The 20,968-nt window shown below is 50.0% G+C and overlaps 1 protein-coding gene across 1 annotated transcript; it reads right to left on the bottom strand.

Annotated features, from left to right (window-relative positions):
* Positions 1-739: 739 nt before the first annotated feature.
* Positions 740-1,189, bottom strand: LOC137838427 (uncharacterized). Its single transcript, XM_068647675.1, has one exon. It carries the CDS (start codon positions 1,187-1,189, stop codon positions 740-742), a length of 450 nt encoding a protein of 149 aa, XP_068503776.1.
* Between the last annotated feature and the right edge of the window lie 19,779 nt (positions 1,190-20,968).

Consider the following 20,968-nt stretch of genomic DNA (forward strand, 5'->3'; position numbering starts at 1 on the left):
TTGGAGACAACTACAACTTGTTGAAGGTCGACCAGAACATCACGTCGACCAAACTTCCTTGGTCTATGAGGACGCGATGGACCCTTCTCTGTGCTGTGACTAACAAAATCACTACCGGGTCATTGTCATAGGGTATGACATCCTGGAGGTCGGCCTTAGTGAAGACAAGGTCGACATCGGGAGACTGATATACCTCTTGTACCTCTACTGCCATTACCTCTTACGCGTACTTCTTTCGCTGGGAGTCGGTGCATCCTCCTCCTAAAAACCCTCCAGAGATTGTGTTAATTTCGCCATGAATGGGCACCACGTGCCCTTGGTCTGCTCTTGCAGCCACCAACGCCTGATCGTTCTACGGCTTCTGAAGGTAGTCCTTCAAGAAGCCGCTTTTCACTAGCTCATCCAGTTGGTGTGCTAGGGCCAAACAATTGCGTTTGTAGTGGCCATGTGCATGGTGGAACTCACACCAAGCATTCTTGTTGGGCCCCATCTTTCTGTCGGTCTTCGCGGGCACCTTCAGCATTGCCGCTATGTTTGGAATAGCAATAAGCTCCTTGAGCTCTACGCGAAAATTATGTTTCGGGGGCAGGTCCCTTCGTGCGCGCGTCCCCGCCTGGGACTATTCGTTGGGTTTTCCCACGCCCTTCTTCTATGTGGTCGCCTCGTGCACCCTCATGGGCTGAGGTCGTCCTGTTGCTCGAGGCCGGATAGGACCGACAAGACCACATTTCTCCGTTACTCAATCATCTGCAGCGATGTGCACCAAAACCCGATGTTTCATCTCAGTGAATGTCTTCGGGTAGAACCTTAGCAACGATTCGCTGAAAGGTCCGGGCAACATTCCTTTGACGAAGGCGTGCACCATCATGGCCTCATCTGTGTGTTTCAACCTCACCACCTGGACCCCAAACCTATTCAAGTAGTCCTTCATGGACTCCCACTGGTACTGTTTAATGTCGAAGACATCATAATAGAGTCGAATGGGGGCCTTGTTAACAAGGTATTGTTCCCTGAACAACGTCGCGAATTGGTCAAAGGTAGTGATGTGTCCGTCAGGGAGGCTAACGAACCACTCCAACGCCGCGCCTGCCAACATGCTCATGAGCAGCTTGCAGTACACAGCGTCAGATCCTCCTGTGAGCATAATTTGAGTATGGAATGACATGAGATGGGCCTCCAGGTCCTCCATGTTGAACCAAGTGGTGTTCAAGTTTTGACGAATCCAAACCCTTTGAAGGATGTTGAAAGCTTGGTTGTGCTTGCTGTTGCTGAGCTGTCTTAGTTAGGATCCGGGGTAGTTTGAGTTTTGTAATCCACTCTAGATTGAATCCAAAGCATAGGCATTCTCAATCTTTTAAAAGAAAAGTGTTTTTCAAACTAAGTGAAAAACAACCGATTGTTTTGTCGAAACAAACGATTGTTTAATACTTAGATGTTTTTAGAAAAGATTGAAAATTGTTTTTCAAATGGTTGAGCTGTTAAAACCAAAACAACCGATTGATTCGAGGAAACAATCGATTGTTTGTTTTGGTACCATAAGAGAAAAACTATTTTTGCTTTGACTGAGCTTTAAATGTTTCTAACTGTTTACGCTCTAGTCTTTAATGCTTTGACCAATCTTTAAATGCAATGAATAAGTTTGTTAAGATATGATAACAAACATCTTTGAATAAATTCAGAAAAACAAATTTGAGTAATAAGATTTTAACATAAGTTTTGAGTTTTTCAAAGAGTTGAGATTGCTTAGAGATTGAGATTGATCAAAGAGTGTGAGATAGGATTTCTGCTTGTATTGATTTCAGATTTGCTTCTGTAACAAGTGTAATCCTTGTATTCTGTTGAACAAGTTTCTTTTGTGTGTTTGCTGAGAAGTGATGTGTGTTCTTGAGGGGATCAAGATCAGCATTCTTAGTGTTGGTGTGTTGACCAACAGAAGTGTGTGTCTTGAGGGGATCAAGGTCATTTTCTTGGTTGTGGTGTAAGTGATCTAGGTTTGATTGCTTAGTGGAATTCCTCAGTGGTTTCTAAGAAGAATGGATGTAGCTCTGGGTTTAGAGTGAACCAGTATAAACATCTGGGAGCATTCTCTCTATCCCTAACTCTTTAAATTTAGTTTTGATATTTGTTTACTGGTATAAAAAACCGATTGTTTCTGCGAAACAATCGATTGTTTTACTGGTGCTGTGCTTTTAGCTTTGTGTTTTGAAAAATTGATTTCTCAATCAAGGTATTCTCGAAGTAATTTCATTAAAGGCTTAAAAGTTTGCGAAAACTCTCTTTAAACAATTCACCCCCCCTCTAGTTTAAAGCCATATATTCTAACAATTGGCATCAAGAGCTTGGTTCTTGAAAGTTATTCAAGTTGATCCAAAAATCTTTTTTTTCTATGGCTGGAAAACAATCTTTTGAGGAAGGTTCTTCAATCTACAAACCACCTTTATTCTGTGGATTAAATTACAAGTATTGGGAAGTCAGAATGAAAATCTTTGTGGAATCTATTGATCAAGGAATTTGGGATTCAATTGAGAATGGTCCTTACATTCCAAAGTTTAAAAAGAATGGTTCTTTCATTGCAAAACCTTGGTCTCAATGGACCAATGATGAATGTAAAATGGCCAAGCTTGATTGTTCTGCTCAAAACATAATAGCTTCTGCACTTGATACTAATGAGTTTTTCAAAGTGTCAAAATGCAAAACTGCTAAAGAGATGTGGGACACACTCAAGGCTGCTCATGGAAACAATGAACCAAAGGAGGCAAGGTCAAAAAGCAGAGCAAGAAGGAAAAGAAGGCAAAATAAGAAAAGCCTTAACCTCTGCTTCATGGCCAGAAAGGAAGATGACTCAAGTAGTGTAAGTTCATCTAACTCATCAAACTCTGAAAATTATGGTCAATTGCTTCAAGCCTTTCAAGAAACGCATGAAGAAGCCAACCGATTGGCCCTCTTGAACAATCGGTTAAAAGAAAAGAATAGCTGACTTGAAAACATAGTCAAATCACTAGAAGAGGAATTAGATAATTCAAAAATAGATTTTGAAAACCTTGAAATTATTTACACAAACTCCTCTTACAAGTGTGATGCTCTAGTTTTTGAAAATTGGGAAAATCTTGAAAAGAAGGTCCACTATCTTGTTAAAACTGTGGATAAACTTTCTAAAGGCCAATCCAACTTTGAGAATGTCTTGGCATCTCAAAACTGTGTTTTTGGAACAGCTAGATTGAGTTTTAACCCACAAAACAAACAAGATAGATTTTCAAAATCATTTTTGAAAATGCCAGAAAAACAATCGATTGGACCATCGAAACAACCAATTGTTACATGCTTCTATTGCATGAAAAGAGGCCATTCTGTGAGGTTCTGTAAAATCAAAAAATATGTTGTTCCTAGGGGCTTTATGAAGTGGATTCCTAAGTGCAGTAAAGGTTCTATTGATGAGTGTAAACCAAATGGACCCACAAGCAAGATGAATCTTGGCTTTGGCATAAAAGAATTGATCATATTCACATGAATCACTTGAACAAGTTAATTTCAAGGGATCTTGTGATTGGGCTACCAAAGCTCAAGTTTGAGAGGGATCATATATATGAAGCATGCCAAAAAGGGAAACAAGTGAAAAGTTCTTTCAAAATCAAAAACGTTGTTTCTTCTTTAAAACCTCTTGAACTTCTTCACATGGATCTCTTTGGACCCTCAAGAACTATGAGCCTTGGTGGAAATTATTATGCTCTTATTATTCTTGATGACTTTTCCAGGTTCACTTGGACTCTTTTCTTGGAATCAAAGAGTGATGCCTTTTCTGCATTCAAGAAGTTAGCAAGAAGGCTGCAAAATACAAAAGAACTGCAACATAGGCTCAATTAGAAGTGATCATGGAGGAGAATTCCAAAATGAGAAGTTCAGCAAGTGCTGTGAAAAGATGGGAATCCTGCACAATTTCTCTGCTCCAAGAACTCCACAGCAGAATGGTGTGGTAGAGAGGAAGAACAGGTCTTTTGAAGAGCTAGCAAGGACAATGCTTAGTGAATCATCTCTTCCTAAGTACTTTTGGGCGGATGCAGTGAGCACTTCGTGCTATGTGATGAATAGAGTGCTTATTAGGCCAATTTTGAAGAAAACTCCATATGAACTCTTCAATGGAAGGAAGCTTAACATCAACCATCTCAGAGTGTTTGGCTGCAGTTGCTTCGTTCTCAACAATGGAAAGGAAAACTTGGAGAAGTTTGATGAGAAAGCGGATCTTGGCATCTTCATAGGGTATTCTCTCACAAGTCATGCATATAGAATCTACAACAAGAGGTTGATGACTGTAGAAGAATTAGTTCACGTTGCCTTTGATGAGGTAGATCACAGAAACATCCAAATCCCGAAGACCAGTGCTGAAGAAGATGAACAGAGCATCAGTTTGGAGAAGCTGGAAATCTGTGCATAAAAACAACCGGTTGATTCGCAGAAACAACCGATTGAAATTCTGCAACAGAGTGACCTGCCCAGAGAGTGGAGGATTCCTAGAGATCTGTCACTGGAAAACATCATAGGGTAGATAAAGGAAGTTGTATCCACACGTAGCTCCATCTCAAACTTCTGCAGGCATACAACTTTTGTCTCTCAAATTGGACCAAAGTCAATTGAGGAAGCTCTCAAGGATGAGAAGTGGGTTGAAGCTATGCATGAAGAGTTGAATCAGTTTGCAAGGAATGAGGTATGGTTTCTTGTCCCTAGAACTGATGAAATGAACATTATTGGTTCGAAATGGGTTTTCAGGAACAAGTTAGATGAAGATGGCGTGATCACAAGGAACAAAGCAAGGCTAGTTGCCAAGGGCTACAATCAAGAGAAGGGCATAGATTATGGTGAAACCTTTGCTCTTGTTGCCAGATTGGAGGCTGTGAGGATGCTGTTGGCGTTTGCTTGTATGAGTGGTTTCAAACTCTTCCAAATGGATGTCAAGAGTTCCTTCTTGAATGGCTACATCAATGAGGAAGTTTATGTAGATCAACCACCGGGCTTTGAAGATCATAAATATCCCAACCATGTCTTCAAGTTGAAGAAAGCTTTGTATGGACTGAAGCAAGCTCCAAGACAGTGGTATGAGAGGCTTAGCAACTTTCTGCTATCTCATGGTTATGAAAGGGGAATGGTAGACAAGACTCTCTTCATCAAAAAGTCAAATGCAGAAATGTACCGTCCCGTACCCGGGCGTTGACTAAATCAAGGTCAAAGTCAACATCAGGGGTCAAAGTCAACGCAAGGCGTTGCCTAGGTGAAGAGACGCTAAGTGCCAACGTCGTCAACCAGGGCGTCGCCAAGACAAGGCGTCGCCTAGGGGAAGGCGTCGTCCAACCAGGGCTTCGCCAGATCAAACAGTGCTAAAGCAAGGCAATCACAGTGTGGTTCCCCGATACCCATGGGTAGGAAAGACCATGGAGGGAGCGACGCCGTGGGAAGGCCTCAGGTCCCGGTAGCCCGGGGCAGCGATAAAGAGAAGGGAAAGGTGGCTTCAAGGCCATAGTGATAGTACCAGTGTAGGGCAGCCTGACTCGTGAAGTACCCCTGCCGCCTCAGAGACGCCTTTGGGACAGATACGACTCAAGAAGAGGGTCACGCCCAGGGCAGCCGTGTGCAGGGTACGAGAGGAAGGCAGATACGCTCTCAAAGTAAGTGACTAGATGATTGGGGGCATGAGTTGGCACTCAAAAAGTCACCCCTAGCGCAGTAGCACTCCCCAGCAGGAGGACTCACACGTAGAAACGTCCCCAGATGGGCAGAAACGCCCCCAGATGGGGTCACGGCGTCGTGAGGCCCTCCACATGTACGACAGCCATGTCAGAATAGAAACACCCTTTAGTCAGGTGCCAGGTAATTAAAGTCATTCAATACAGTTTCTGTTTCGAGCGTTCAGGTGCTATAATGGCTCCCAAGCGTTTCAACGTCTTAAATGCGCTACGTTTTCTAATTAGATACGCTGATTGAGTGCGTTACATTTGTAATTAAAGGCGCTTTAAGGCGCTTTAAATGCTTGGGTAGTTTAAATAGCGCTGAGAATGTTGGAAACAGGGTTCGAACTTTTGGCAAATTTACGAGAACTCTCTAGTTGCTTGCTCGTGCTTTGAGGTTACGAACAAGGGACTGGGAAAAGATCTTTGCCTGAGGGAGAAAAACACACACAGTACACATTTCTTTTTACCATCTTCAGAGTGCCATACGCGGTGCTCAGAGACGGAGGTGAACAGTTTTGGTGTTTCTTGCTGGCTGACTTGAGCGTCGGAGTGCAAACGGCCGCTAGGGCGCCTCTTTGTCCTCTTTTTTGCAGGAATCGACAGGTAACCAGTGGGAAGGAATCCCTAGCTGACGGTTGAGGTCGCGCACGAAGACGTGCCGGTCAACCGGACGAAACATTTGGCGCCCACCGTCGGGCCGATATAAAACATCAGTCCCATCACAAGTTCGAGGAAATCTACTAAGTCGCAGTAACGTTGAAGGAGGTTGGAGTGACAATGGCCCCCACCAGACGAAGTATAGCACGCGCAGCCCCAGCAGAACTATCCATGCAGCAGGTTCTGGAGATAATGAGGGGGCTGCAGCAGGACATGGCGGAGTCGAAACTGGAACAGGAACGCATGCAGGAAGATCTCGATGCCTCGCATGAGCGAAATGAAGAGCTCCACCGTGTAAATGAGGAGTTGCGCTAGGGCCTGAGAAATGATCAGAGGCGGTATGGACATGACGAGATGGAGAATCATTCCCCACCAAGGGAGTTTTCCACTCCCTTCTCGCAGGAGATCCGAGATGCAGTGATCCCGAACACGTTTGCGGGGCCCAAGGTGATCTTCACCGGGATGGAGGACCCAGAGACACACCTTGCTGCATTTCACACACAGATGGTCCTGGTAGGCGGTTCTGACGCTGCCAAGTGCAAGCTCTTTATGAGCACCCTGACCGGGATGGCTATGGACTGGTTCATCAGCCTTCCAGACGGTCATGACGATTGTTCAGGGAACAATACTTAGCAAATAAGGCCCCGCCGCCGGTCTCTTACGATCTGTTTGATGTGAAGCAGTATCAAGGGGAGACCCTAAAGGAGTATATCAATCGCTTCGGGGCCCAGGTCATGAAAGTTGGTACGACAGAGGAGCCTATGATCGTGTATGCGTTCGTGAAAGGCGTATGCCCCGGTCCTTTTGGGGAATCCATCATCCGCAACCGCCCTAGGACTTTCGCTGAGCTACGGCGTAGGGCGGTAGAACATATTGCTTCTGAAGGGGAGGTGTGCGTGAAGCGCACCAGCGTCGTACCCTCCTGCCCGAGGGGACCGGCGCGAGCTCAACCCGTCAGGGTCAATGAGACCACGACGGGAAGAAAGAAACCAGAAGCGAGACGCCCCTATGAGGCCAGAAAGCCCCAGCCCCGGGGTCCAGCAGGAGGCGATCGCCCAGCCAGAGAAAGGGCGAGACCGGCGAGGTACAATTTTGTGGTAGAGCTGAAGGACCTGATCGCCGTGCCTAATATAGCCGAGAGGCTGAGGCGACCGGCGAAGACCGACAAGGTGCTGGGGCCTCGTAAAGACTCTTGGTGCGAGTTCCACGAGGCTTTCGGGCACCACATTGATAACTGCCTGTCGTTGGGTTACCAGCTAGATGAGCTGGTGAGAACTAGGTTTTTGAAGGATTATGTCGCAGAGCCCACAACGACCGCCACCTTGCCGCCGCCGGCTGAAGAACCAGCACACAAGATGCCTGTGCTTGGCGAGGTCCACACCATTGCTGGAGGTTTTTCCGGCGGGGGACCCACCGCCTCCCAGCGGAAGAAATACGCGAGGGGGGTAAATTCAATCGAAGAGAGACTCTCGGGGGAGCCATGGGAGTCGGATCTCGTGTTCACGAGAAGAGACCTCCGAGACGTGGTACCCCACGACAACGACCCCGTTGTCATCTCAGTCGTCACAACCGGAAGGAAGGTGCACAGAGTGCTTGTCGACCAGGGAAGTTCGGCGGATGTCATGTTTCTGTCGACCTTTAATAAGTTACGGTTGTCCCCCGATCTGTTGAGTCCCTACACGGGGTGCCTGTATGGGTTTGGGGATAACCAGGTGGAAGTCCGGGGTTACCTGGAGTTGAGGACTACGTTCACGGACGGAGAGGCCTCCCGTACCGAAAGCATCCGGTACCTGGTTGTGAAGGCCAACTCCGCCTACAACATTTTGCTGGGCAGGCCGGCGTTAAACCGTTTGAACGCGGTGTCCTCCACACGCCACATGAAGATGAAGCTGCCGAACCTCAGTGGCAATGTGATAGTCATCAGGTCAGACCAGGAGGAGGCAAGGAAATGCTATGAGAACAGCCTGAAAACGAAGAGAGGCGTGTTCATGGTATATGAACGTCCGCCGAGCACGGACACGACGATGATTGAGGCCATACCGGCGAGGGCGATGCCCGAAGCAGATGCGCCTATGGAGGAAGGCCCTATCGACGCGGCGCCCGTGGAAGAGGCGGCGCCCGTCGAAGATGATAGCAGGGAACAGCCTGCGGCTAACGCCGTAGAAAGGGAGATTGGCGGCAAGACATTCAAGTTAGGAAGCTTGCTGAGCCCAGAAGAACAGGAAGGGGTGGCGGAAGTGATTTCACGCCACCTGGATGCCTTCGCATGGTCCGCCTCGGATATGCCCGGCATCGACCCCGATTTCCTGTGTCACCACCTCAGCATGGACGCCACGGTCCGCCTCGTGCGCCAGAGAAGGAGAAAGTTCAATGAGGAACGACAGCAAGTGGTGAAAGACGAAACGCAGAAGCTGTTGAGTGCTGGCCACATCAGGGAGATTCAATACCCTGAGTGGCTTGCCAACGTCGTCTTGGTGAAGAAGGCGAACGGAAAATGGAGGATGTGCGTGGACTTCACGGACCTGAATAAGGCGTGCCCAAAGGACTCGTACCCGCTGCCCAGCATCGACGCCTTGGTAGATAGCGCGTCCGGCAGCAAGGTGCTGAGTTTCTTGGACGCCTTCTCGGGGTACAACCAGATCAAGATGCACCCAAGAGATGAGAGCAAAACTGCATTCATGACTGAGACTTGCAGTTATTGCTATAAGGTGATGCCTTTTGGGCTGAAAAACGTGGGCGCCACGTACCAGAGGTTAATGGACAAGGTCCTGGCGCCCATGCTCGGGAGGAATGTGTACGCCTATGTAGACGACATGGTGGTGACGTCGCAGGATAGGGCGCAGCACATGGCGGATCTGGAGGAATTGTTCGTCACGATATCCAAGTACCGCCTCAAGTTAAACCCTGAGAAGTGTGTTTTCGGGGTAGAGGCCGGTAAGTTCTTGGGTTTTATGCTCACAGAGAGGGGGATAGAGGCGAACCCCGACAAATGCGCAGCGATTATCGCCATGCGAAGCCCGACGTCGGTAAAAGAGGTGCAACAGCTGACAGGGCGGATGGCGGCGCTTTCAAGGTTTGTTTCCGCCGGGGGAGAGAAGGGGCATCCATATTTCCAGTGCCTCAAGAGAAACAGTCGCTTTGCATGGACTGATGAATGCGAAGCGGCTTTCATTAAGCTAAAGGAGTACCTGGCGACGCCGCCGGTCCTCTGCAAACCAGTAATGGGCGTGCCCCTTCGGTTATATTTTACTGTAACGGAGCGGGCCATCAGTTCTGTGTTAGTCCAAGAGCAGGACCAGAGTCAGAAGCCCATCTATTTTGTAAGCAAGGCATTACAAGGTGCTGAGACGAGATACCAAGCGCTGGAGAAGGCAGCGCTAGCGGTAGTATTTTCTGCCAGGAGGCTCCGTCATTACTTCCACAGCTTCACGGTGGTGGTGATGACGAACCTCCCTATACAGAAGGTGCTGCAGAAGCCTGATGTGGTTGGAAGAATGGTACGCTGGGCGGTGGAACTGCCAGAATTCGACATCCGGTATGAGCCTAGAGGATCCATCAAAGGGCAGGTATACGCGGATTTTATAGCGGAACTTTCGCCCGGAGGTGAGCAGGAGGTGGAGGTGGGCTCGCAGTGGCTGCTCTCGGTTGATGGCTCTTCCAACCAACAGGGGAGTGGTGCGGGAATAGTCTTGGAGGGACCCAACGGCGTGCTGATTGAGCAGGCCCTACGCTTCGCCTTCAAGGCAAGTAACAATCAGGCAGAATATGAAGCCTTGATAGAAGGAATGCTCCTGGCCAAGGAGATGGGCGCGCAAAACCTCCTGGTGAAAAGCTACTCCCAGCTGATTACGGGGCAGGTGTCGGGTGAGTTCCAGGCGAAGGACCCACAGATGGCGGCGTATCTGAAATACGCCCAGTTGTTGAAGGGAGCATTCAACGCTCTTGAGCTGATACATGTCCCGAGGGAGCAGAATGCCAGAGCTGACCTGCTTGCAAAGCTGGCCAGCTCAGGCAAGCGGGGTAGACAGAGGACAGTGATCCAAGAGACTCTCAAAGCTCCGCGTAGATTCGTGGAAGACAACAGGGTGGATGTCCTCCAGATTTATACAACAAGGGGAAGGCCGAGGAGTCATTGCTCTTTGACCCAAGATACGCAGAGGGCGCCCCGCATCAGCACGTACGCGGACGTGCCCGAGGGAGAGCAGATGCAGGTATGCGTTTTGGCCAAGGGAGACACTTGGATGACGCCCTACAAGCGATACCTGGCGGATGGGGCTCTCCCAGTGGAGCCTGAAGAGGGTAAAAAGGTCAAAAGAAATGCCGCAAGATATACTTTGGTGGATGGGGTGCTGTTCAGGCACGATTTCACTCACCCTATCCTAACATCCGTCAATGGCGACGAGTGCACCAGGATAATGGCGGAGCTACACGAAGGCATCTGCGGGAGCCACGTAGGGGGAAGATCCCTAGCCTCCAAGGTAATACGCACAGGTTTCTTCTGGCCAACAGTGAAAGAAGACTGTTCCGACCTCAAGTCGTTGTGCAGCATCGCTAGGGTCAATCACCGCATCTGAGGTATTGTCCGCTTTGGAGGTCGGTGCTCCGTCACGGTTTTGTCCTTAAAAGGCGCCTCGAAGGGTGAAGAGAGGAGGGAGTATATAAACTGCCCTTGACCTCGATTCCTGAGCGATGTGGGGCTGTATTGGCATACGGGAACAAGACCCCAGTCGAGGTCTGTACCGTCCCGTATCCGGGCGTTGGCTAAGTCAAGGTCAACGTCAACGGCTGAGAGTCAAAGTCAACACAAGGCTTCGCCTAGGTGTGGAGACGCCAAGTGCCAGCATTGCCGAGAGGAAGCGTCGCCAAGGCAAGGCGTCGCCTAGGTGAAGGCGTCGCCAGATCAAACAGTGTAGAAACAAGGCAATCACAGCGCGGTTCCCCGATACCCATGGGTAGGAAAGACCATGGAGGGAGCGGCACCGTGGGAAGGCCTCAGGTCCCGATATCTCGGGAAAGTGATAAAGAGAAAGAAAAGGTGGCTTCAAGGCCATAGTGATAACATCAAGGTAGGGTAGCCTGACTCGTGAAGTACCCCTGCCACCCCAGAGACGCCTTCGGGACAGATACGACCTAAGAGGAAGGTCACGCCCAGGGTAAGCGGGTGCAGGGTACGAAAAGAAGGCAGATACGCTCTCAAAGTAAGTGGCTAGATACTTGGGGGCATGAGTTGGCACCTAAAAAGTCACCCCTAGCGCATTAGCACTCCCAAGCAGGAGGACTCACACGTAGAAACGTCCCCAGATGGGCAGAAACGCCCCCAGATGGGGTCACGGCGTCGTGAGGCCCTCCACGTGTACAACAGCCATGTCAGAATGGAAACACCCTTTAGTCAGGTGCCAGGTAATTAAGAGTCATTCAATACAGTTTCCCTTTCGAGCATTCAGGTACTATAATGGCTCCCAAGCGTTTCAACGACTTAAATGCGCTACGTTTTCTAATTAAAACGCTTTAATGAGTGCGTTACGTTTGTGATTAAAAGCGCTTTAAGGCGCTTTAAATGCTTGGGTAGTTTAAATAGCGCGGAGAATGTTGGAAAGAGGGTTGGAACTTTCGGCAAATTTACCAGAGAACTCTCTAGTTGCTTGCTCGTGCTTCAAGGTTACGCACAAGTGACTGGAGAATATTTTTGCCTGAAGGAGACAGCACACACACACATATACACAGTTCTTTTACCACCTTCAGAGTGCCATACGCGGTGCTCAGACACGTAGGTGGACAGTTTTGGTGTTTCTTCCTGGCTGACTTGAGCGTCGGAGTGCACACGGCTGCTAGGGCGCCCCTTTGTCCTCTTTTTTGCAGGAATCCACAGGAAACCAGTGGGAAGGAGTCCCTAGCTGACGGTTGAGGTCGCGCGCGAAGACGTCCCGGTCAACCGGACGGAACAAGGTCTAAGGGGAGTGGATCCCCCTAGTTGAGGGGCGAAGGAGCCTCTTCGGCCCCACGGTGGGCGCCATTGTTCCGACCTCAAGTCGTTGTGCAGCATCGCTAGGGTCAATCACCGCATCTGAGGTATTGTCCGCTTTGGAGGTCGGTGCTCCGTCACGGTTTTGTCCTTAAAAGGCGCCTCGAAGGGTGAAGAGAGGAGGGAGTATATAAACTGCCCTTGACCTCGATTCCTGAGCGATGTGGGGTTGTATTGCCATACGGGAACAAAGACTGCGCACGACACGCCCAGCGGTGCAGGCAATGCCAAAAGCACGCGGACTGGCACAAGGCGTCGCCAGAAGAATTGCGATCCATATACAGTCCGTGGCCTTTCCATACATGGGGAATCGACATCCTGGGCCCGTTCCCACTGGCAATCAGGCAGATGAAGTATTTGATCGTCGCCATCGAATACTTCACCAAGTGGATAGAGGCAGAGCCCATAGCACAGATCACTGCGTACAAGGTACATCATTTTGTGTGGAAGAACATTGTGTGCTGCTTTGGCGTACCTAGGCGCCTGATATCCGATAACGGGACCCAGTTTGCCAGTCAGCAGCTGAGAAATTTGTGCGCTGAGGTAGGAATCAAACAAGTGTTCGCATCGGTTGAGCACCCCCAGACCAACGGACAAGTGGAGTCAGCAAACAGAGTTCTGCTGAGGGGGTTAAAAAGAAGGTTAGAGAAAGCCAAAGGGGCGTGGGCGGAAGAGGTGCCAAGGATCGTATGGGCATATCACACCACGCCCCAATCCTCTACTAGGGAGACGCCTTTCAGTTTGGTGTACGGGTCGGACGCGATGATTCCGGTAGAAATACATGAAAGCTCACCACGTTTTCAAAACTGTGTGGTGGAGGAATCCAACGAAGAAAGGCGGGTAAACCTGGATATACTAGAGGAGGCCAGAGAAGAAGCCAGGATCAAAGCGGAAGCAGTGAAGAGAAGAGTAGAGCGACAATACAGCTCTAAGGTAAAGCCGCGACAGTTTCAGATTGGCGACCTGGTTATGAGAAAGGCTCACCCATACGAGTTGGAGAATAAGCTGTCTCCTAAGTGGACCGGACCCTTCAGAGTTACTGAGGCTAAGGGCAACGGTTCATACAACCTAGAGACCTTGGAGGGGGGTCCCATCCCACGCAGTTGGAATGTAGCCAACTTAAAATTTTATTTCAGTTGACTTATGTAAGCAATTATGTAACACTTTAGTTGAAGGGGACGCTCTTTTTCCCTCTCGGGGGTTTTTTAATGAGGTCACCCAAATAAAAGGTAAAACCAGTTTGAGAAAAAGAAGTGCTTTGGCTTTCAGCCTTTATCTTTCTCCGTTCGAAGTAATGTAAGGCGTCGCCAAGAGAGAAGGCGTCGCCTAGGTCAAGGCGTCGCCAAGAGCGGAGGCGTCGCCTAGGTGAAGGCCTCGCCAAGAAAGAGGGCGTCGCCAAGAAAGAATACGTCGCCTGGATGAAGGCAGGCGCCGTTGAGGAACATGACGAGGGAAAGGCGCACAATATGCGAAACGTATGCAGAGTAAAGTGACGTTGCAAAAATCAATTATGATGTAGAAAAGTTGATGTTACAAGCAATGTTCGATACAATAGGAGTAGCGCAAATGGGGCAAATATTACAACTCATGCAAATCACAAAAAAGCCACTTCTCAGTGGCCGTCGGAGTCAACACTGGAGGAAGACGAAGCCCTGATCCCAGCCCGCAGAGCTCGAGTAAGTCGTGTCCTCCTCTCTTGGTTTATTTTCGAACCTGCACCAAGGGAGATAAATGTGTCAGAGACACCATGAAGCAAGACATGCATGGTTAGAAAGCAATAAAGGCCGAAGTTTCTAGGGTAGTGACTCTTACATATGTACTTTTCGAGAGTCCCAGCGTTGAACTCCAGGCTGATCAGAGTGGCAGAGTCAAAACCTCCCGCCTCAGCAAGAATCCGGCAAGCTATTTGATCACTTGGAGCCAGCTTCTTGAAGGGTTTGGTTTTGAGGGCCCTCGCCTCTCTCACCCAGTACAGCGGAAACCCATCCAGAGCGTCGAGAACAAGGTCAGTGCAGCAGATCTTGAAGAACCGGCCTTTCCACCCGGTGAACGAGCTCTGGAAGGGTGTGAGGAGAACTCTCCCGGGTACGTTACTGAGAGTTACCCTGAGGTTGTGCCTCTGCCTCTTCACCTCAAATAAGTGAAGAAAGAGGCCAACCGAGGGTGCACAACCCAGAAACCCGAAGAGAATGTCGAAGGCTTTGACAAAGGCCCAGCTGTTGGGGTATAACTGGGCCGGAGCGACATTGATCTCCGTCAGCAGTTCCTTCTCGAACCAGGAGAAGGGTAGGCGCACTCCGATGGTCTTGAAAACCACCTGGTAAAAGTAAAAGAAGGGGACCCCTTCGTTGGCCCGTTCGTCTCCGCATACTGGCTCCCCTAGAGTGCAAGGGAGCACAGCAATGTCGTCGTCATGCCTCCTCGCGAAGGCCCGGTGATCATAGGAACATGAATCCCCTTTGTGTTCCCTTATGGCCCTGGTAGCGAGTAAGCATGAACATTCGTCAAGAAGTTCGCTCGAAGCCCAAGGGTACAGGTCCCTGGGACTGACCCTGGGAGAGCCAGCATGAGAGGACATTCCTTAACAAGATCTGGGATCGTCAAAGGCGTATGGCCCGCTGGGAATGCAAGAGTCGTGCGATGGGAGCGAATGCTGGAAGAACCCTTCGTGAGAAAAGAAAGGGTGCAAGAAGAGAGAACGTAAGTAGGTTATGAAGAATGCAAAAATGACGAGGATAGTTTCAGAGTTTGAAGAGTTAAATAAAGCGGTTAGAGCGCCAAACGACGCGAATGGATGCACCGCACGATCGAGCCACGTGGCAGCAGATGGAAGGGTGCCCCTGGCATCCCTGATTAAACTCAGAACACGTCGTGTCAACAGAATACCCGATGGTACGATGCGCCGTCGAAAGGGGATCAGGGGCACAGTAGGAGTCAGGATCAAATCGAATGACTGGATGTCCCATCAGCCATACAAGAAGCGCCACGTGGATCAAGTCGAATGACTGAATGTCCCATCAGCTATACAAGAAGCGCCTCGTGGAAGATACGGGAAGGGCCTTGAGCTCTTCATTGTCCCCAGGCGTCGACCAAGCCCAAGGTCAAAGTCAATGTCAAGGTAGGGACGACGTCCAAGGCAACGCTAGCATGAGACGCCCAAGGCGTCGCCTGGAATGACATAAAGGACGACGCCAGCGTGGGACGTCGTGGGCGTCGCCCACCAGAATATCAGCGAGTTTGCCTCCCCGATACCCACAGGTAGGAAAGACTGTGGAGGGAGACGAAGTCGAAGAAGGCGAAGTTAGTTACTGGCGTCGCATCCCCGAGACCCACAGGTAGGAAAGACTGTGGAGGGAGGCGGGACCGCCAAAACGCCAGCCAATCACTTGCAGGGCGTTCCCCGATACCTATGGGAAGGAAAGACCATGGAGGGAACGACCCCCTCTCAAAACACTCGGCGTTTCAGACACCCGAGGACGATACGGCGCTGCTGTAGCAGGCCTCTCCTTAGGCGTGGGCGTCGAGCGTTAGGGATCAAGGGAAGGACCGTTTGGGTGTTAGAAGCACCCCGTGGACGATACGGCTCCGTTTGGTAAGCCTCTCCGTGGGCGTGGACATCGGCGCGTGACCTTTCCCAGGCCTACAAGGCCGCCCGACGAAGTAAAAGAAGCGTGTATAATGCAAGCCAAACAACCAAGGCACAAGAAGGCAAAGGATGAGAATAAAATCATACATGCAGAATTCTATGTCGCGAGGACACGAAAGCAAATATAACAAAATTCCAGAGTTGTATCAAGAGTGCATATGATTCAAAGGATTACAGATTTTCCAGAAAAGGTTAAAACAAGTATAAAGGAATGGGCTGATGATCGAGGGTGGCGGCTCAATCGTCTAGCTCCAAGGGCACGACCTTTCCATCAACAATGTGGTGAGTGGAATCGCAGCTGGAAATGTCAATCCCCGGATTCGTGCAGACTGCTTGAGCCAAAGCTTCTTGGAACCCCTCCTCGAAAGTACCCGCCATCTCCTGGATAAGGGCCTTTTTGTCCTTCTCTAGCTCCTCAATGGCGGCATCCCCAGAGACTACCTGCTTCTCCAAAGCCTCATTTTCCACGCGAAGCCGACTGACCTCAACCTGTAGTTTGTCGTAGTCAGCCTGGAGAAGGCACATGGCCTTGGCCTGGGTGGCCATTTCCCCTCCATCCGCTCCATCTTGTCGGCCTGCTCGCAGCAACGGTCCTTCAAGTCCTTTTGAACTTCTGCATCAGCTTGGACCAATTCTTGAAGGCCCGTTAACTGAACTTGGAGGGCGACTTCCCGAGTATAAAAGTCAGCCTGGAGCTCCAATGCCTCTGCCAGTTGCCTCTCAGTTTCTGCTTTGGACTCTTGCGCCTGCTTCAGGGAGGTTTGGTAGGTTTCATTCTGGCATCCCAGGGTTTTTTTCTCCTCCTCTAGAGCAGTTACCTTTGTTTCCAAGGCCCGGAGAGTTTGAGTTTGCAGGACAGCGTTCCTGGCCTGGGCGCGCCATTCAAGGGCCACCGCCAAGAAGGCCCCCAAGTAGAAAGGCATGCCTTCCTTCCTGTCGGTGCCCTCTGGCATAGTCCCGCCACTGAAGCCCCTCATCAGATGCATGATTGGAGGTGGGATGGCGATGAGATCGGGGGCGGCAGCGGCAGCGACGGGAGCGGGGGAAGCAGAGACTTCTACCGGTGGCGGGGGCGGGGCAGACTCGACACCTTCGCCCCCTTCCTCTTGGACTGTTCTGGGTGGAAGTGAGGTCGCGCTTGGAGGGTCATCCATGAAGGGATTCCCTCCCTGGGGCGACGCCTCTAGCAGAAAAGGAACCCGCGCAGATTTTCTCCTCTTGAAAGGCGCCACACCTTCCGAGTCCTCATCATCCGATAAGATTTCCAAGACCCGTTTCCCTTTGTCAAGGGGTGTTGGAACCGGAGATGAGGCTGCGGCTAGGGGAACAGCGACGATGGGTGGAGGAGAGCGGGAAGCCTGAAGTGCTTCGGGGCTATGTGGAGATGACGGAGAGGAACTTAGGGGAGCTTCGGCAGTGATCGGAGGTGGCGGTGACAGAGTTGGTGGGGGGACCGGATCAGCAGCAGGGGCGGAGGAGGCGCCCGCCTTGGCGGCACAAGCCTCCTTCATTGCTTTCGCCAGCATCATTCTTTTAGAGGCGTCCATCACCGATCCTACATCAAAACAGACCAAACAGCAAAAATTAGGGCCAAAGCAACTATACAAAATTGCAAAGCGCATAGAAGCGTGAGATGCAAGTAACAGGGCACCATGAGAAACAGGGAAGGAAGCAGTGGGAACAAACATCCGGTAGCAGGGTGTTCACAGCAAAGGGGACGAGGGAAGAGTCTCCTTACCAAAGTATGTTGTCAGGGCGTGAGCGTTGTACTCGCTAGCAACAAGCTTCAAGGTATCGAAAACGATCCCCAGCCCAGCCAAAGCCTTGCTTACCTCCCTGTCAGCAGGAGATAGCTCTTCCAGGGCTTTGGCCCTAAGCAGCTTAGGGTGCTCCGTCCAATAGAGGGGAAAGCCGTCCAAGGCTGTGGGGTCGTGCTTGGCGCTGCACACTCTAAAGAACTTCCCTTTCCAGTTCTTGTAAGAGTTTTGGAAGAGGGAGAGGAGGATCCTACCCGCGATCCCGGAAAAGCTTACCCAGAAGCTTTTCCCCTGTTTCTTCACTTCGAAGAAATGCAGGAAAACGTCTACGGAGGGAATGATGCCCAAGTGCCCGCAAAGGATTTGAAAACCCCTCACGAATGCCCAGCTGTTGGGATGGAGCTGGGCGGGGGCGGTATTGATTTCGGTGAGGAGTTCCCGTTCAAAGGGGGTGAATGGGAGACGCACTCCTACGCGTTTGAACACGGTCTGGTACATGAAGAAGAAGGGTTTCCCCTTTCTAGGTCTGTCGTCCAAACAAACAGGTTCCCCAGGCCTGCCGGGACGGACGGATATGTGGGCGTCGTGAGTGCGGCAGAGAGCGTTAAAGTTATACAAATGGGCATCCCCACGGTGAGCTTCCAGGTCCTGGAAGGTAGTCAGGCTGGTACACTCGTTCAAAAGCTCGTCGGGGGCCCATGGGTAGTAGGCTTTGTAGTTGGACTTGGGGGTCTTGGGGGAGGAATCAGGCTCCGCGTTCGTGCGCGTCATGGTGTAAATAAATAGCTGGAGAAAGAAGAGAGGAAAAAAGTTTTAGCAAGTGTAGCCATGACAGGAAGGGGAGTGAACCCCAGGAAACATCACCCAGCGAGAAAACCCAGAAAGAAGGAGTAGGGAACAAAGAAGGGAGGAGAAGCGGAAGAACGCAGTAATGCATGAATGTCAACAGTCCCAGGCAGTTCAATAAATCATACAATGCGATGAAAGGGAAGAGTCATGAGTATTCGAAATCATACCTTTGCTATCAAAGTGAAGGCGGAAGAAGAGCACAGGAAGGAGAGAACAGCAATTGCAGAGAAAAGGGGTTTGAAGACAACGAACAGTGCAAAGACGCAGAGGGAATGAATGTAACAGTGGGGTGAGCGCGGGGTTTGGGGGTAACTTAAACGTTACATTTCGCAACCCAAGAGGCGCTAACTAAGAGCCGTGAGATCGTGCCACGTGTCAAAAGATCAATCGCCCAAGGGAAACGCAAGGGTCTCCAGAGGCTGGCCGTGCGATGGGCTACGTGGCGCGCGATCAAGGGTAGCCCCAAAGGTGTTATTCTCCCCGTTTCAGAGGATGTCCAATCAGTTATTAAGAGCGCTCCTATGGTTCAGAGAATGTCACGTCATTAATTCGAGAATTGTTGAGTCAGCAGGGAGCGACACGTCATCAGGGTGGCACGTGGACAGCGTGGGCGAGGCCTTAGTCTTTACGCTGAAGACAAGTCTTCGGCTTAAGACTGGGGGGCTTGTGTACCGTCCCCTACCCGGGCGTTGACTAAATCAAGGTCAAAGTCAACATCAGGGGTCAAAGTCAACGCAAGGCGTTGCCTAGGTGAAGAGACGCTAAGTGCCAACGTCGTCAACCAGGGTGTCGCCAAGACAAGGCGTCGCCTAGGGGAAGGCGTCGCCCAACCAGGGCGTCGCCAGATCAAACAGTGCTAAAGCAAGGCAATCACAGTGTGGTTCCCCAATACCCATGGGTAGGAAAGACCATGGAGGGAGCGACGCCGTGGGAAGGCCTCAGGTCCCGGTAGCCCGGGGTGGCGATAAAGAGAAGGGAAAGGTGGCTTCAAGGCCATAGTGATAGTACCAGTGTAGGGCAGCCTGACTCGTGAAGTACCCCTGCCGCCCCAGAGACACCTTTGGGACAGATACGACTCAAGATGAGGGTCACGCCCAGGGCAGCCGGGTGCAGGGTACGAGAGGAAGGCAGATACGCTCTCAAAGTAAGTGACTAGATGATTGGGGGCATGAGTTGGCACCCAAAAAGTCACCCCTAGCGCAGTAGCACTCCCCAGCAGGAGGACTCACACGTAGAAACGTCCCCAGATGGGCAGAAACGCCCCCAGATGGGGTCACGGCGTCGTGAGGCCCTCCACGTGTACGACAGCCATGTCAGAATAGAAACACCCTTTAGTCATGTTCCAGGTAATTAAAGTCATTCAATACAGTTTTCGTTTCGAGCGTTCAAGTGCTATAATGGCTCCCAAGCGTTTCAACGTCTTAAATGCGCTACGTTTTCTAATTAGATACGCTGATTGAGTGCGTTACATTTGTAATTAAAATCGCTTTCAGGCGCTTTAAATGCTAGGGTAGTTTAAATAGCGTTGAGAATGTTAGAAACAGGGTTCGAACTTTTGGCAAAGTTACGAGAACTCTCTAGTTGCTTGCTCGTGCTTTGAGGTTACGAACAAGGGACTGGGAAAAGATCTTTGCCTGAGGGAGAAAAACACACACAGTACACAGTTCTTTTTACCATCTTCAGAGTGCCATACGCGGTGCTCAGAGACGGAGGTGAACAGTTTTGGTGTTTTTTGCTGGCTGACTTGAGCGTCGGAGTGCAAACGGCCGCTAGGGCGTCTCTTTGTCCTCTTTTTTGCAGGAATCCACAGGTAACCAGTGGGAAGGAATTCCTAGCTGACGGTTGAGGTCGCGCACGAAGACGTTCGGGTCAACCAGACGGAACAAGAAATAATTCTTGTGCAAATCTATGTTGATGACATCATCTTTGGTGCTACACAAGATAGTTTGTGTGAAGAATTTGTGGTTGCAATGAAAGGTGAGTTTGAAATGTCTATGATGGAAGAACTGTCTTTCTTTCTTGGATTGCAGGTTAAGCAAACAAAGGATGGGATCTTTCTATGTCAATCAAAGTATTGCAAGGATATTCTCAAGAAATTTGAAATGGAGAGTTGCAAAGAAGCAAGCACTCAAATGCCATCAAGCTGTTACATGGATGTTGATGCTGCTGGAAAGAATGTAGATCAAAAAAAATACAGAGGATTGATTGGCTCTTTGCTTTATCTAACAGCTAGTAGACCGGACATCATGTTTGCGGTGTGTCTATGTGCAAGATATCAAGCAAATCCTAAAGAGTCACACTTCAAAGCTGCAAAAAGAAT

This window comes from Phaseolus vulgaris, chromosome 11 (assembly GCF_000499845.2).
Source record: "Phaseolus vulgaris cultivar G19833 chromosome 11, P. vulgaris v2.0, whole genome shotgun sequence".
NCBI classification, from domain to species: domain Eukaryota; kingdom Viridiplantae; phylum Streptophyta; class Magnoliopsida; order Fabales; family Fabaceae; genus Phaseolus; species Phaseolus vulgaris.

What these genes read in the sequence shown, in the direction of transcription:
- LOC137838427 (XM_068647675.1), bottom strand. Translation starts at nt 1,189, where the DNA reads ATGGAGGACCTGGAGGCCCATCTCATGTCATTCCATACTCAAATTATG.